General features: G+C 34.9%; 1 protein-coding gene, 1 long non-coding RNA gene and 1 other non-coding gene across 6 annotated transcripts in view; 2 read left to right on the forward strand and 1 right to left on the reverse strand.

Annotated features, from left to right (window-relative positions):
* Rabgap1l (RAB GTPase activating protein 1 like) overlaps window positions 1-16,181 on the reverse strand; it is a 460,833-nt gene that overhangs the window by 409,374 nt on the left and 35,278 nt on the right. For 3 of the 4 annotated variants that reach the window (XM_070034428.1, XM_070034429.1, XM_070034431.1), the window contains 4 exons: window positions 14,570-14,740; window positions 12,786-12,978; window positions 5,720-5,930; window positions 4,026-4,200 (listed from right to left, as the gene is read on the reverse strand). In XM_070034428.1, the coding sequence (XP_069890529.1) occupies window positions 4,026-4,200; window positions 5,720-5,930; window positions 12,786-12,978; window positions 14,570-14,707 (717 nt within the window). In that variant the 5' untranslated portion in view covers window positions 14,708-14,740. The remainder of the gene's footprint in view (window positions 1-4,025; window positions 4,201-5,719; window positions 5,931-12,785; window positions 12,979-14,569; window positions 14,741-16,181) is intronic. The other variant, XM_070034430.1, reaches the window with a different exon arrangement.
* LOC138835832 (uncharacterized) overlaps window positions 1-16,181 on the forward strand; it is a 34,933-nt gene that overhangs the window by 18,090 nt on the left and 662 nt on the right. Inside the window, exons 4-5 of the long non-coding RNA XR_011374733.1 lie at window positions 4,045-4,224; window positions 15,682-15,756. This is a non-coding gene — a long non-coding RNA (uncharacterized lncRNA). The remainder of the gene's footprint in view (window positions 1-4,044; window positions 4,225-15,681; window positions 15,757-16,181) is intronic.
* Window positions 769-896, forward strand: LOC138835884 (small nucleolar RNA SNORA40). Its single transcript, XR_011374771.1, has one exon. It is a non-coding gene; the product is annotated as a small nucleolar RNA SNORA40 (small nucleolar RNA).

The raw sequence follows: 16,181 nt of genomic DNA on the forward strand, positions 1-16,181 counted from the left end.
GACTCCATTTACCAATTAAGCAGCAAAAAGGAAGGCTGGAGGCATGCCTTAACTAGTAAAGTACCAGCTATGTTCAAGCAAACTGATCTAGAGTGTGAGAGCCTGAATTCAAGTCCTAGTATTCATATTCACACACACACACACACACACACACACACACACACACACACACACACACACACACACACACACACACACACACACACACACACACACACACACACACACACACACACACACACACACACACACACAATCTTGTCAGGAATGATGGCATATGCTATCTTGACCTCAGGATATTGAAGTGGAATGATCCTAAGTTCAAGGCTAGTTTGGGCTACACAGCAAAAATAAAACCACTGACATTTATTATCAAATACTTCAAAATGAATGTAACAACCAGAGGGGGGAAAATAACAAGCTTGTAAAATACAAAACTGAGAGTTCCTTGTATTGATAATTACTTTTAAAACATCAAGGTCTTCTTGGAAGAACTGTTATTTTAGCTTATAGAATTAAAATTATAGAATCAATTAAGCCTCTTTAAAGTATCTTTTTAAAGTTTGTGTGATATATCTGTAAATATATAACAAACAGTGTTTCATCTCTGGCCTTTTTTTCCACTGATTCGATATTTTGTTTTGTCTTGCAATACTTCAGCAGAAGCCTGCCACATCACTCTTTCTACAAAGGTCACTGACATTAAGATTTACTTCTCATTGGATAGTCCAACTCTTGTCACACATTAGAAACCCAGTCCAGAGCACTTGTGTATGTGTGTGTCTTTGTTTAATTCGTAACAAAGCCTGACAGACAGGTGCAAATAGTAAGTCCTTTTTTCCAATCCAGAACTCATTGCTGAGTATGGGATTGTGGTACATGTGAGAAGGAATATGATTCCTACAACAGTTGGCACTGTGGGAGTTTGTTAACTCACACAGGTTGGCTCTGAGACTAAAGCTGATGTAAAAGACAGAGAGAGAGAGAGAGAGAGGAGAGAGAGAGGAGAGAGACAGAGAGAGAGACAGAGAGAGACAGGGACAGAGAGAGAGAGAGAGAGAGAGAGAGAGAGAGAGAGAGAGAGAGAGAGAGAGAGAGAGAGCACCCCAATCCAACAAGATCCTATAGAATAATAACCAAGGTAATGAGTCAAATGTGTCCTGAGGCTACAATGGAAAGCCCTAATCCTTGCGTCACAGAGAGCCATTACCCTCAATGGGCCTCTCTTTCTACAATAGTTGGTGCCTTCTGCTTGAAGGGTTTTAAGAGTGAAATAGGAATATCACAGTGATAGCTGGTAGTAGCAGTAATGTTGTTACTCCAACTTGACAAAGCATCTTCTTGCCTATAATGGAAAAAATTCTTCAGATATCATCCATGGATTCTGTTTAAAAAAAAAAAAAGAAAAAAAGAGGAAAACAATAAAATTAGTGGCATTACTACACAGTATGTTCCTAAGTGATAAGAATGTTTATCATTTAGTTCCTTAACTATCAGTGCCAGCTGCTTGTGCTTCAAATACTAAGGACTACAGCTGTCTCTTTACTACAAGAAAGGAACTGCCGGAAATCAGATAACCAGAGTTACTTCAGACTAATTACAAGTATAATTATATCTTGAATGAAGATAGAGGAAGGTTGACAGCTTCTCTAAAAGGTCCAAGTAAACCACAATGTAGCTGGAATGTAAAATATATAGCTGACAAATACATTTATAAAATATAAGTGTGCACAAAAATAGACACTTGTAGTTTGTAATAAGAAAGTTGTTTCTGATAAAAAGGGCTATGTAGCTCTTCAGCAATGAAAACTTCCATTTGAAACCTAGTTCAATAATCAATTCTCTTAACCTCAGGAAAAACTAAAGGTAACCCCATAGATTATCACTCAAACCAGAAAAAATACATTTGAGAATAACTAGAAAGGTATCAGTAATATGGCTGGACAATGGGCATAAAGTGGGAGTGCTCTAAACAAAGAGAAACATAAGGTCATTTTTATATATAAATACTACTCATGCCATGAGATGTGTGACTCTCATGCAACTGTTTAATCCAATGTCTAGTATAAACTCTCTACTGATACTGGTTACTCTTCATTGAGAAATGATGTCTGATGGCCACTTTCACTAATTTCTTCTATGTATCTCACCACCAGTGCCCCACAACAGAATACTTTCAAATAATGTATTAGAAACAAATTATATATGTGGAAACTACTTTCTCACAATCTAGAATGTACCAAATATGCTCTCCAGAAATATAATACTATTCCAAACTATATCCAAAACAACAGGGCTAAAGCAACAAGTAGATTCTATGATCCCAAAAAGAAAATTTCATACCGTTACATTTATAGAAAATGCTTGTAGCAAGGTCCCTTTGGATTTCATTCTAAAGCAGTTTCTCTCTTCAAGAAGCAGGTTCTTCAGTTCTTCAAAGTTCATTTCCTTGCTGTTGGGCTCCAATAATCCAGTAACCATATAGGTGTGTTAAATGATGGCTGCCAACATGAAATGCCAGGACTCTAATCTGCTTCCCCACCTCTGTAGTAGAGTTTGCATGGACCAGAAAAAGCCCCCCTCATTCATAATACACACAAACCTCTTTCAACATACTTAGATCCATTCCTACTATGTACCAGGCACAATAGCAGCACACTTAATACTTATTTACTGTCCTATCTATCACACCTTTTTTTAATAAATCAGTATATACAAAGAAATCTAAGTGCTGGGATAAAAGTGTTTAGATTAAAGCCTTCCTTAAAAATAAGATGAACTTTTCACACAAATATGAATCCTGGCATAGAATTCCTATGGCTACAATTTCAATTGTGTGCCTATAGATGTTCACTTTAGCATTAAACAAACTAGACACCAGGATAAAATCACTGACACATCCATTATGCTTGAATCATACCTGGTATCAGGCTCATAGAGATCTACATTTTTAAGAATTCTCATTTTATAAACAAAAGTAAACTTTCAAGACTCCTTCTAATACAACGGTTTATTCACATTTCAATGAAAATTTAAAAATAAACATTGCTTCTAGCATTTTTTAGGGACAACTTATATTTTTAAAAGCAAACATACATGAAATCTTGCCCATCTAAACTAACTTATTAATGCCTTTGGTCAAGTGTTTGAAGTACTAAACTTCTATTAATAAGTTGTTTGGGTTTTTTTTGTTTTCTTTTTTGTCGTGGGGCTTGAACTCTGGGCTTGGGCGTTGTCCTTGTGCTCTTCAGCTCAAGGCGAGTGCTCTACCGCTTGAGCCACAGCACCACTTTAAACTTCTAATAGTACAACTTATTTTTATACTTGGGAAAAATTCAATGAATACAGAAAGTAAGGATATTACTCATGTATTTAATACCTACTTGATTCTATTCTGTTGAAACTATTTCTTCAACATAAAAATAAACCACATTAATAATTGCTAAAAACTTACTGTCATCTTCAAAGGACTACAAATCAACAGCCCTGTTCTATAGGCGTATTTATATTTTTAATTAGGCAAGTTTTCCAAGCAAAATCCAGTCTCCAAGTGATAACCAGTAAACACATGTGAAAACCACAAAGATCTGTGAAATAATATTGGTGAAATATCTAAGTGAAACCAATATGCAACTATCAAGTGCATGAAAGAAACAGTATTTTTACAGGCACTTTCCTAAAACCACATGGACTAATCTACTTGAGTAAAAGTATATGAGGTATGACAATATTCATCCTTTCTGACCATAAGCAATTATTACTATCATAGTCAGGGAGAACAGTTCATTTGGTAGTGTTTTTCTACTATATCTGAAAAACTTTACGTATGCCCTACCTAAAATATTTTAATGCATAGGCATATCAGATTTAGCCTTCCATATTAAGATCTATGCCATTACAAATATTAACTGTCTTTAGAAACACTTTTCAGGTTTATATAATGTATTCATATGACAGAGAACAGAAGAATTCAAGATTACCCTAATCCATCTCTAGAGAAAATTGCTACACGATATTATACTTACTGCTTCTTTAATTTCACAGGAAAAAATATGTATCTGAAATTCTTCTGAACCATGGGAACTCTCTGTAAATGCAAAGCAATTGCTCTCCGTTGTTCCATCATGCCCACGTGCGCAGAATAACACCTTATAGATTGGAAAAGATGCTATCTCCAAATTGTTTGATTGATTTATAATTCTGAAGAACAGTGGCAAAAAAATGGTAAAATATTATCAAAGACAAATAGCTTTACTATGCTAATATATGACATATAAACAAAAGTATCTTTTTTTAAAAAATCACAAGCATAAGTACAAAGAAATCTAGAAAGCAAATTATTTTCATATTGTTGAAAATGTTAAAAAACACACATTTTATCTTCTGTTGTCAATTTCTTTATTATTGAATTTAAGATCCAACTCTGACTCAAAATAACTGGAGCAAAATTGGCAAAATGCATTGTCACTCAACCCTAAAGTCAAGTCTTACTCTGCTCAAAGGAATGTCAGTATAGAATAGCACAGATCATTCCCACATTTGTGGAAAGTCTATTTCCAGAGCAGTATCTATGAATTTATTTATCCCTATTATTATTATTTGAGACCCCTTTCATCTTACTAAATTCATATGGTCCAAGGATAGACACAACAACAGAATAGGAGTTGAAAGGAGTTTCTGAAATTTAGAAACAAATAATTCTCTGAGTATCCTTGTACACATTCTATGTGCCTTGGACTGATCTAAGCATTGAAGACCCCTTCAAGATCTCAAACTCAGGCTGGGAAGTTGGCTCAGTGGTAGAGCGCTTGCCTTGCATGCCTGAAGCCCTGGGTTCAATTCCTCAGCACCATATAAGCAAAAAGAAAAAAGCCGGAAGTAGCGCTGTGACTCAAGTGGTAGAGCGCTAGCCTTGAGCTGAAGAGCTGAGGGACAAGTGCTCAGGCCCAGAGTTCAGGCCCCACGACCGGACCCCCCACCCCCCCCCCCAAAAAAAAAAGATCTCTAACTCCTTGTTTGGCAAATGGATTCTAAATAGATAATATTAAAATATGTTTTTACACTATTAGGAACTACCATATAAGTAGTATTTATATAAAATACTTTCCTGAAAAGCTCAAAACATTTTTATCAAAACTTTGTAAATTTATCTTGCTATTACTTTTGTACTTTTAAGTTAGCTATCATTCTCTAGATTTTGAACCACTATTACATAAGCTAACTACAAGTTTTGTGCTCCTTCAGAACAGAAAAATATCAGTTACAAGAATGTTTTTATTAATTTTTCCCGGTCCTGTGGCTTGAACTCTGGACTTCTGCACTGTCCCCGAGCTCCTTTTGCTCAAGGCTAGCACTCTTCCACTTGAGCAACAGCACCACTTCCAGTTTTTTCTGAGTAATTTATTGGAGATAACTGTCTCATAGGCTTTCCTACATGACTGGCTTCAAGCTGTGATCCTCAGATCTCAGCCTCTTGAACAGCTAGGATTACATAGATGAGCCACCAGCACTAGCTACAAGAACATATTTTTATTTCCACTAATACTTTCCTAAGGCTAACTCTGCAAATACCCTCTTGTAACTAGAAACATAGTCTAAGCACAATGTTTACTTTATATGTGTAGAGTCTAAATGAATTCTTCTATCTGATTTATTATATATCACCCTCACCACCACTCAAAAATTTAATATATGCCTAAAGAAAAAATATTAGATTTACCTCACAGAACCTTCTGGGACATTTGGCACATACAAAGTAACAGGAAAAGGGTTCTGACTGGAAGATCTCATGGTTGCCATTGCCCGTAAAGCTTCTACTTCATTACGTGGGGACGAAACTTTCATATATCCTAAATAGGTCAGTTTATTAAATAAGACACTATCTTCTTCTGGTAGCCCACTTGGAGAAGATGGTCTGGGTGTAGGTATTTCTGAAATAAAAATAAAAAGAATAAAAACACTCAAAAGTTAATTAAAAAAACTACACAGGTTATTTTTTGCCAAATGCTCAAAAAGAAATGAAACATTTCAAACAAAATTCAGATTTTTGTGTATCTTCATTTCTTCTATTGTTAATACTAAGGCTTAATTCAAAATTCCAGAGTTGGTCATGTTTTAATTTTAAAACTCTTCAAATATTACTTTATTTAACTAATTTCTTTTAAGGAAAGAAAAACTTCAGGCCTTATATGTAACAAAAAAAATGGAATTCAAGTGATTCAGTTACAACAAAAGGAAACTATACTAAAGACAGTGTGATTAATGGAAAATAATAGAAATCAAAAGTAAAGTCAGTGAAGATACCATTGGGTACAGATTTTTTCCATAGCTCCACATGTACAAAGCAGTCAGCTTCCTAACCACAAGTAAACAATACTAAAATATGGATAACAACAAAAGCCAAGTACATAATTTCCTCTTTACTAGCTTGCTGGCTTCTATGTACTATCTAAGTGTTCAAATGTAATTTTTTCTTCTAGTTGTTTCTAATTGAATGACTCTATGTTATCTTCACCCAATTCCACTCCTTCCCCATAATAAATTTAAGAGGAAAATAAACTTAAATTCTAGTTACAACATGAAGCAGAGGTCCAATTTATGATTACAGAGTATCTATTTGCATGGTAGTATAACATTATCCCTGTCCCTACCTGAAACACATATTCATCTATCTCCACACCTATACAAAATTAGGCATAGCTGTCTCACTTAAATTACATTCTTGGAGCATCTTCAAATTCTTAGTATCAGGATTCTATTTTAAAAGATTTTTACAAGTAAATCACAATAGCCATTTATCAAAGTTCCCCAGTCCAAATCCTAGATATATATTAAAATAACCTCACCACCAATTTATCTCAAAATGAACTACCATGTCCTGTAGTCACTGAAACATGGTTTTCTCACTTTTGAGTCCAATGTACTAAATCGCCAAAAGAAGAAATAAAATTCTACAAATCAAACTGAGCATTGTGACACACATTGATAATCCCAACATTCAGGAAACTAAGGAAGAATGATCATGAGTTTAAGTCCAGCCTAGACACAAAATAAGTTCAAAATACTGAAAGACAAGGTGAGACTTTGTCTTTAAAAAAGCCAATGAATAAATGGGTAAATAAACTGAACAGTTTTAAGTTATAACTAGCCAATCAATATATGGAAAAATGTCAAAACAACCTGGGTGAGATTTCATCTCACCCAGTCAGACTGATTATCATCAAGAACAAATAAAAATAAATACTGGTGAGGAGGATAAAAAGAGGAAAAGGAACCCTTATATACAATTGAGGAGAACACAAATTTGCGCAGTCACCATGAAAATGGAAATAAGGATGAACATGGGTAATGCAGGTAAAATGGGACATTAAAAAGTACTCAATCAGACTGGGAATGTGGCTGAAGTGGTAGAGCACACTCTTGAGCAAAAGAAGCTCAGGGACAGTATCCAGACCCTGATTGCAAGTCCCATGACTGGCAAAAAGAAAAAACAAGTACTCAATCAACCAGCCATCAGAAGCTCCTGCCTGTAATCCTAGCTACTCAGGAGGCTAAGATCTGATGATCTCAGTTCAAAGCTAGCTCAGGCAGGAAAGTCCTTAAGACTCTCATGTCCAATTAACCACCAAAAAGCCAGAAGTGAAGCTGTGGTTCAAGTGGTAGAGCACTAGCCTAGAGCACAAAAGCTCAAGGACAGTACTCAGGCCCTGAGTTCAAGCCCTAGGACCAGCATAAAAATAACAGACAAATAAATAAATAAAACCACTCAACCAAAAAGGCAAGAAAATAGAAGAGAAACAAAATAGAAGCCAGAAGGAATAATGAGGAAACAAGGTGTAAAGTACCTACATCCATCTAAACTTTTTTTCAAAGCACATGGCCAGAGGTTGGGGGGCACAGATCAATGGTAGTTTGATTGCCTACCAAGTGTGAGGCCTTAGGCTCAATCCCCAGCACCACAAAAAAAAAAAAATGTTGTTAAATAGAGGATTTGTAAGCATTTTTTTAAAGGCCAAATGACAAATATTTTAAACTTTGTGGGTCAAGAGGCAAATCTAGGTTATTCTATAGGTATTAATACAATAAGAAAAAAAACGTACAGATTATTTTAACAAAAAGCAAAACTTTATAATCTCAAATTTGAATATTAGTGCAACTTTCCTATGTCACAAAGTATTATTCTTCTTTTGATGTATTTTCAACCATTAAAAAATGTGGAAGAAAAACCAGCTAGTATCCTCTAAGCTCCTCAGGAAGCAGAGATTAGGCATATTTCAGTTCTAGTACAGCTAGTCATAGTACAGCTCATAGTACAGCTGGTCATGGTGGCACACCTTGTCATCCCAGCTACATGGGAAGCTAATGGAGAAGAGTACAGTTCCATTCCAGGCCCAACAAAAAGTTGTGAGAGACTCCATCTCAACAGAAAATTAGGGGTTGAGAGTAGGGCATCCTTGCTATTGGTTAGAAGTGTAAGTAAATAGGAAGACTGTGGTACAGACAAACCAGCCAGGGCAAAACAAACAAACACCAAGACTTTATCTCAAAAAGTAACCACAGAAAGCTGGGCAGAAAAGTTTCGTTCTATCTCCAAAATAACCAGCAAAAAGCAAGGCTGAAGGTGTGGCTCAGAGATAAAGTGCTAGTCAAGCAAGCAAGGTAAGCAAGTGTGAAGTCACAAGTTCAAGCTCTATTAGTATCAAAAATAGTGGTAGTTATAATAACAATCAGAGCAAAAAGGGCTAGAAATGAGGCTGAAGAAAAAGTACCTGCCTAGTGATCACAAAACCCTCAGCACAAACCACAATATTATACACAAAAGAAAGGTAAGAACCATCCTTAACTGCAAGCCTTATCAAAACAAATAGCAGGATTTAGCCCATACCGTATAGTTTGTTGACCATGCCTAAACAGTAAAAGACTGAAAGTTATCTACAAAACACACTTAAAAGGCACAAATATGTTAAAAGTTATTTTAATAGAAAAATATAAGTCAGCACTATAAAAAAAAACTAGAGGAATTATATCAATATCAGAAAAGATAGGACGCAAAACAAGAAACATTTAACAAGAGAAATGAGATATTTCACAATAATAAAATCAATTCATTGAGAAAATACAATTCTAGAAGAGTTAAGGCAAGATTGCAGATTAGAAGTATCTGCTATTTTCACTCTGTGAATGAGAATACAATGTGTCACAGAATAAAACAGATTCTGGAGAGAAGAAGGAGGTGACAGGGAGGTAAAAAACTTCAGGGAAACAATCTCAACTGGAGAAAAGGAAGTACTCTGAGTAGCTTTCTGGCTCCTACTATTAGATGGGAAATGAAACATTACAAGATAAAATCAGATGGTCCTGCCTACAAACCACCAACCCTAGCTCCAAGAAAAGCCCAAACAATCTGCAAGATTAAGTGTTAATTCCACTACAGGGATTTGTGACTACCCCAGAGGAGAGTTTAGCCTAGGTGAAGAAAGGGATCATGTGGCTCCTTTTTCTTGTGGAAAGAAACAGGAAGTTGCCATCTTGAGCCTGGGGCTAAGGGGTAACCATGGCTACATAACTCACAGGACATTTTCTATAGAATCTGGAAGTAAGTTAGTCAAAAAAGATGGTTAAGAAGAAGGGAAGAAAGAAGTGCTTGACAATTTCCCTAAGGGAATCTCAAAGGCAGAAACACTGTCAGCTTAGTTTGATACCAGAGGCTTAGGAAGGCAGGCTGGGGATTTCCTGCCAGGACAAACAGCAGAAACACAGAAGCTGCTGTTATTATCCATGGAGAATTGAAATAGCAACTCATCAGACCAGGCAGAGGCCACTATTTAGAAGCAGTTGAAACCCCAATAGGCAACACTCCAAACATCTGGTAGAGAAAGAAAGATCTCATGGATGCCTTGTTGGGTCACAGAGCAAAGGCATAACAGGCAGCAGGGACTCTGAAGGGAGAGTTGAGGGGGAGGAAGTTCTCCAGTGGCTCTACCTTCGCAGGCTAGGAGAGAACTGCTTAAGTCTGAGGCCAGGGTAGAAATGAACCTTTGAAGGGAATGTTCTGTTAAGTACTCACTATCCAGGGCCTGCTTCCTGGGTCTCTGTGCTGATAGCCTTCCCGTCCAGCTCTACAAAATAGTGGGGTGTTCTTGCATCCCACCCAAGAAAAACAAAAAAAAATCTGACCATGTTTAATATATCTATTTGTACTTGTTACTGCTATCTTGATTTCTTTCCTGTATATCATTTAATTTTTAGTTTTTACTTTTCAGTGTAGGACATGTACCCCCTTTCCTTCACTTTTCAGTTTTGCTTCTCTCTTCCTTTCCTCCAAAGTCATCATATTTGTATCACAACACCTGCCTTTCAATATTTAATTTTGATTCATATTTCATATCCTTTTGATGAACCTTCCACATATATACTTTACTTCTCTCCACAAGTAGAGCAGGTTTTTTTCTTGCTCATATTTCCTTCTATACCTGTTGCCCCATCACTAATCATTCCTTGTTACCTACATTTTTTCTTAGTAACTAGATTGCCCAAACATCCTTTCTTTTTTCTCTGGAGTTTTGTTGTTGTGTATTAGTTACTTTGGGTTTTTATATTTGCTTTGTTTTTGCTTTTCTTTCACCTTTCTTTTTTACTTTTTTTCTTGTATATGTGTGTATGCTTATTCAATTCTCTTCATTTCAGTCATCCTACCTCAACAAAATTAGCTCAATTTTCCTATTTTATTTTACTTTCTCATTCATCTCCTATTAAGCTTGGTCTTCCCACCTCTTCCTTCCCAATACAACCACACACCTAGATTATTCATTAGTGTCCCCACTGTCTTCTTTCTATTACTATCCTGTTTAACTAAGGTCTTCCTAGCCCTACATCTTTGCTTCTATGTTCATCTAAATATATTGGAGCAGTAGTAATGGCTAGTCTTCATTAGAGATTGCCACAAACCCAAGATTGTTATTTATCAATTGCAATAGTTCTTCTAGCCAAGAAAATATAATTTTAAAACAATATACCCTATTGTCAGAACTTCAAAATACATCAGCAAAACTAAGAGAGTTTGAGATGTTATCAGAAACAAACAACTGGACCAACCAAGTTAAAGTAATATTTGTTATATATAGGTTCTCTTTCTTAGGGTTAGAACTAAAAATTCTAGAAAGAATATAAAGCAACTATCTGAAAACACATTATGTAAAAAAAGAAAAAAGAAAACATAAAAGCTGGTCATGATGGCACATAGCTATAATCCTATCAACTTAGGAGGCAGAAGGATCAGGAGTCAAGGCCATCCCAGTAAAGTAAACCAGACCTTATCCCAAAAATAAAATAAAACAGAAGAGCTGGGGGCATAGCCTAAGTGATAGAGGCTTGCCAACTGAGGGAGTAAGGACGGGAGTGAGGGAAGAGAAATCAAACCTTCAAGAAGAGTTGCTGAAGAATCAATGAGAGTACTGAATATTGATGGGTTGTTGCTGATTTTTTTTGAGGGGGAAGGTGTTTTCGTTTGTGAATTTCATTTTTTTCTAACCTTTGTATTCTAGCTTTAAACTAAGGATGGCCACAGTTGCCAAAACATAATAAAAACCAAAATGGTAAGGAAAAGCTAATCTTTCTGGCCAAAGGACAGGTAAAGTTCATGCAAACCACTGTGGAAAATTGCAGTTTGTTGTTGTTGTTGTTGCTGTTTCCTCTCCCAGTCATACTGCAATAGTGTGGTAGTAGCAAAAGCACTTAAAATCTGGGAGAGAAAGGCTTTTCTCAATGGCTAGAATACCAGGCAAAGAACAAGTTTGCAACAAAAACAGAAAAGGAAACTTCCAATTATTTTCTCTTTTCTCTCATTACTTGGCCTTCAACTTGGTACAAAACACGAAGTGAAACATGGCTTTAAGAGAGAAATCTTCATTCTATCATAGGAAAAAAGAAACAGGGCCCAAGGACGCAATGAGTAAATCAGAAAATCCTGGAGAAGAAAAAGAGGAAAAAGACAATCCCTTCAGTCTGTAAACTAACATAAGTCATGGACTTGCTACCATGCTATACATGTATGTAGCAGAGTAAAGAAGTATAGCAAAAGGAGTTAAAAAGTGAATTGAAACAGAAAGGAAGATAGAACTTGTAATCTAGACATCATCAGGTAGATTATATGTTAAAAACAACATGCTTCAGAGAATTGAGAGGAAGGACAGTATTAGAATTTGAATTCAAGGGCTCGTGCTTCATAGAGAGGCATTCTACCACTTGAACTATGTCCCTAGTCCTTTTTTGCCTTTGTGGTTTGTTTTTTTTTAATATGGTCCTGTATTTCTACCTGGGGCCAGCCTTGGAATACTATACTCTCACTTAGGATGCCCTGAATAGCTGGAGTTAGAGAGGCACACCACCCTGACTGCCTTGTTTGTTAAGACAGGGTTTCAACTTTTTGCCTGGAACAATGATCCTTTCTATCTCTACCTCCCAAGTATCTGGAATTACAGATGTGAGCCACCATACCCAGCCCTCTTCAGAGGATTTTAACTGGAAACTTTCTCAAATATAAAATTTTTGTCTGAGAAACAATCCAATTATTCAATAAACAGAAATCAGAAAAGAAAAAGGGGAAATAATAAACTTAAATAGCTTGAAGCATAGCTCAAGCAATAGAGCGCCTGCCTAGCATGCATGAAGCCAAATCTAACCCTCAGTACCACCAAAAATAAATAAAACAAAATAAAATTAATAATTTTCAGTTGTTCATCTTAAAATATGTACTATCAGTTTTTTCTAAGAGTTGAATATAATACCTGTGTTAGATGGATCCAAAATTAACTGAAGAGATGGCTTATTTGATTGGCTGGCTGTAACATCTCCAAATGAATGGTCTGAAATCTCATTGGAACTTTGACAATCAACAAGAAGACTGGTTTGTCCTTTCTCAGAATCCCTCAAAATCTCTTCCATAGCTTTTTCCAATTGTTCATCACCATTAGAAACTATCTGTAGACAGAAACATAATTCTATTTCAGTCCTATTATAATTTGGGATATTAATTCTGTAAAACTGTTATAATTTCTTCTAGAAAAATTTGTTTCTAGAAAAAATTAAAAATATATTTATTGAATACTAAGAACTAATGTGCTTATATCACATATAAGAAATTAAAATTCCAAATAATAAAACCAACTAAATGAGAAGATTATTAGTTTCACAAAACGATTCTTTCTAAACACTTTAGGTAATTTCCAACTACATTTGGTAAGAGATTTTATTTACAGAGATTGCTTTTTCTTTTATTCCTTTCATTTGGGGAGGAATGCACCATATTATATGATCTTAAAATTATATGATATAAAGGAGAAAATGGGTAAATTTAAACAGGATAATTTATAAATGCCTTTTAAAAGACAGTACAAACAGTTTATGATTCTTTTATAAATTCTTTGCTAGCTACCAAGGAGAATATTATAAATTTGTTTAAATACAAGTTGACTTCTATTTTTTTCTTAAAAGCAGGTGAAGCATAAAGCCTAAGTAAATAAATGAATTCTTAAAAACAATAATGCTGGGCTAGGAATGTGGCTTAGTGGTAGAGTGCTTGCTGAGCATACATGAAGCCCTGGGTTCCTTTCATTCCTCAGCACCACATAAACAGAAAAAGCCAGAAGTAGCATTGTGGCTCAAGAGGTAGAGCACTAGCCTTGAGCAAAAGAAGCTCAGGGACAGTACCCAGGCTGAGTTCAAGCCTCAGGACTGGCAAAAAGTAAAAATAAAAATAAAAATATAGCTATCCAAAAGTTAAGCCACTGATAAGTCTGAAGGATAAAACAATATATTATCAGAATAATGTAATGGATATTCAATTATCTCATTTTTGTACTAATTTCATTATTAGACATATATTAAGGCATCTTTGCTGCTATTCTTAATACTAAGCAAAAGCCAGAAAAAATACATAGCACTGCTAACTTACTCCATTCCTGCTTACAGAGAGAATTATGCAATTCTCATATACATATACCTGTGTTTGATTGCTTTCTTTCCTTTGAGGTAGGAAAACTAATCCAAAAAGAAAAGAAGAAAAATGACCAGATCCAAATGAAAAGAACTGATAAATATATGATAATATACTTTCAAAATATTTACACAAGTTTACTGTTAAATCACCTAGTAGAATGTTACAGCTGATTAAAACAAATTTCATAATGGAAACCATCTCTAAAAAAAAAGAAATCAACTTTTATGTAATTGACTTTTAAAACCCAGAAGACAGAAACAATTAGATCAATTAAATTTTTATGATTTAACCATTAAGTTTAATTTGCAAATTACCTTTTCCATTTTCCCTTTAATTTTTTTCCTTCTGAAATATCAAATTATAGGGTAAATAACCAAAAGCAAAATCTTTAAAACATTCAAACCAAGTAAATAACTTCTAGATAAAGCAAACACTAATTTTTATTTACTCTCAAGGTCAGTAATTGAGAAAAACCTTAAATTTTTATATACCACCCAAGATAATCTTCAAATAGTTTTAAAGAGAAAAAAAGAGTGAATTAAAATAATGTCATATTAGAACAGAAATAAATACCTTCAGTTGAGGTTTTTCATCATCTTTTGTAGAAGTATCATCAGCATGCTGAGGAACCAAAACAAATTCTTCACTGTTCAGTGTAGCCACAGAATCAGATGACCCACTAACCTTCTGCAATGAAGCTCTGACCTCCATTTCAATTCTGCAAGCTTCTCTTCCCACATCCACCTAGGAAAAATGCAGGGAATAAAAAAAACACTACTAGATAAAAACATAAACTACTTAAAATTATAAACTAATGTACTTTTTAAAATGGTTCATGTTGAAGAATCTTGCTGGATAATCATCTCAAAATTAGAGAGGTTACTTTCCTGGACTGCTCCACATAATGGAAATATACTCTCTTTACTCCTGAGTTTATAGACTAAAAGAACCATATTATTCCCTGAAAACAAACACAAACCTCATTTTCTCAACTAAACAGACTTACCTATAATTCTCTATTTCCCTCAAAGATAGTTTTTGTTCTTTTTAATAAACTTAAGAAATAATAAACACATTACAGAAACACCTAAAAATTCACACAAAAACAAATTACCTTCAGCTTAACATGGTGGTACACACCTATAGTCCCAATATTCTAGAGGCTAGAAGACCACTTAAGTGATCCAGAAACTTAAGGTAGGAGTTTGACAGAGGAAAAAACTGGTTCAAAAACAAATCTATCATTTTGGTTACTTTGTTAATTAAATACAAATGCTTTCAAAAACATATCTCCCCAATATTTATCACCTTTAAATGTTTTTCCTGGGTCATTGAGCTTAACTAATACAGAATTCAACAATCCACAATTTTTTTCTTTCCCAGACACATTAATACCAGCTCATAAAAAAGAAAATTTTTCATTCTATCCTATTCCAGCTAAGTTTCAGTAATCAAATACATTATAATTCTGTTTCTGGATAAATCCATACGCTCACAGAAACTCAACACTATCATTTCCTATAGTTCATGTATTACCACTTATATATTACTAATATTTACTTTATAAATATATAACTCATTACCTGACTTACATAACTATAATCCCTCTGTGCATCACCTTTTACAACAAAATATAAATGTTTAAAAAAGAAATGTATTACATAACCAAGAATGTATTGTTCCAGGGTACCATGACTTAATAAGGAAGCCAGGTGGCCTACTATCCTGAAGTTTACATACAAAGTGAGAGGAAAAAAGAGGTAAGGAAAAGTGTTCATTGCAAAAGAACTCCCAGGATGAGGAATAAAACAGGCTATAGTGATAAAGAGAACCTAAGGTAAGTGTAGAAGAATCTTAACATGGGTAGTAGGAAAGAACTTGCTAAGAAGGAAATATATGAGCTAAAACCTGGAAGACAAAAGGCACTAAGTATTAAATTGAAAAATAAGCAAAAGGGTAATGTGATAGAAAAGCAGAATAAACAGGTGAGCTAAACAACACAGGACTCTGTACATCACAAGAAATTCACACACAAAATTCTCCCAGAAATGTTCTTTTTCTAATTGGGGTTACGGCTTTATTGCCACATACAAATCTGGCTGCAATATTTCATGTGAACACTAGGTGACACTAACACCATTAATCTTGGAAAACAAATCATTTACTCCCAAATTACACATTCAAA

This window comes from Dipodomys merriami, unplaced genomic scaffold (assembly GCF_024711535.1).
Source record: "Dipodomys merriami isolate MVZ:Mamm:240054 unplaced genomic scaffold, mDipMer1.0.p SCAF_24, whole genome shotgun sequence".
Lineage (NCBI taxonomy): Eukaryota > Metazoa > Chordata > Mammalia > Rodentia > Heteromyidae > Dipodomys > Dipodomys merriami.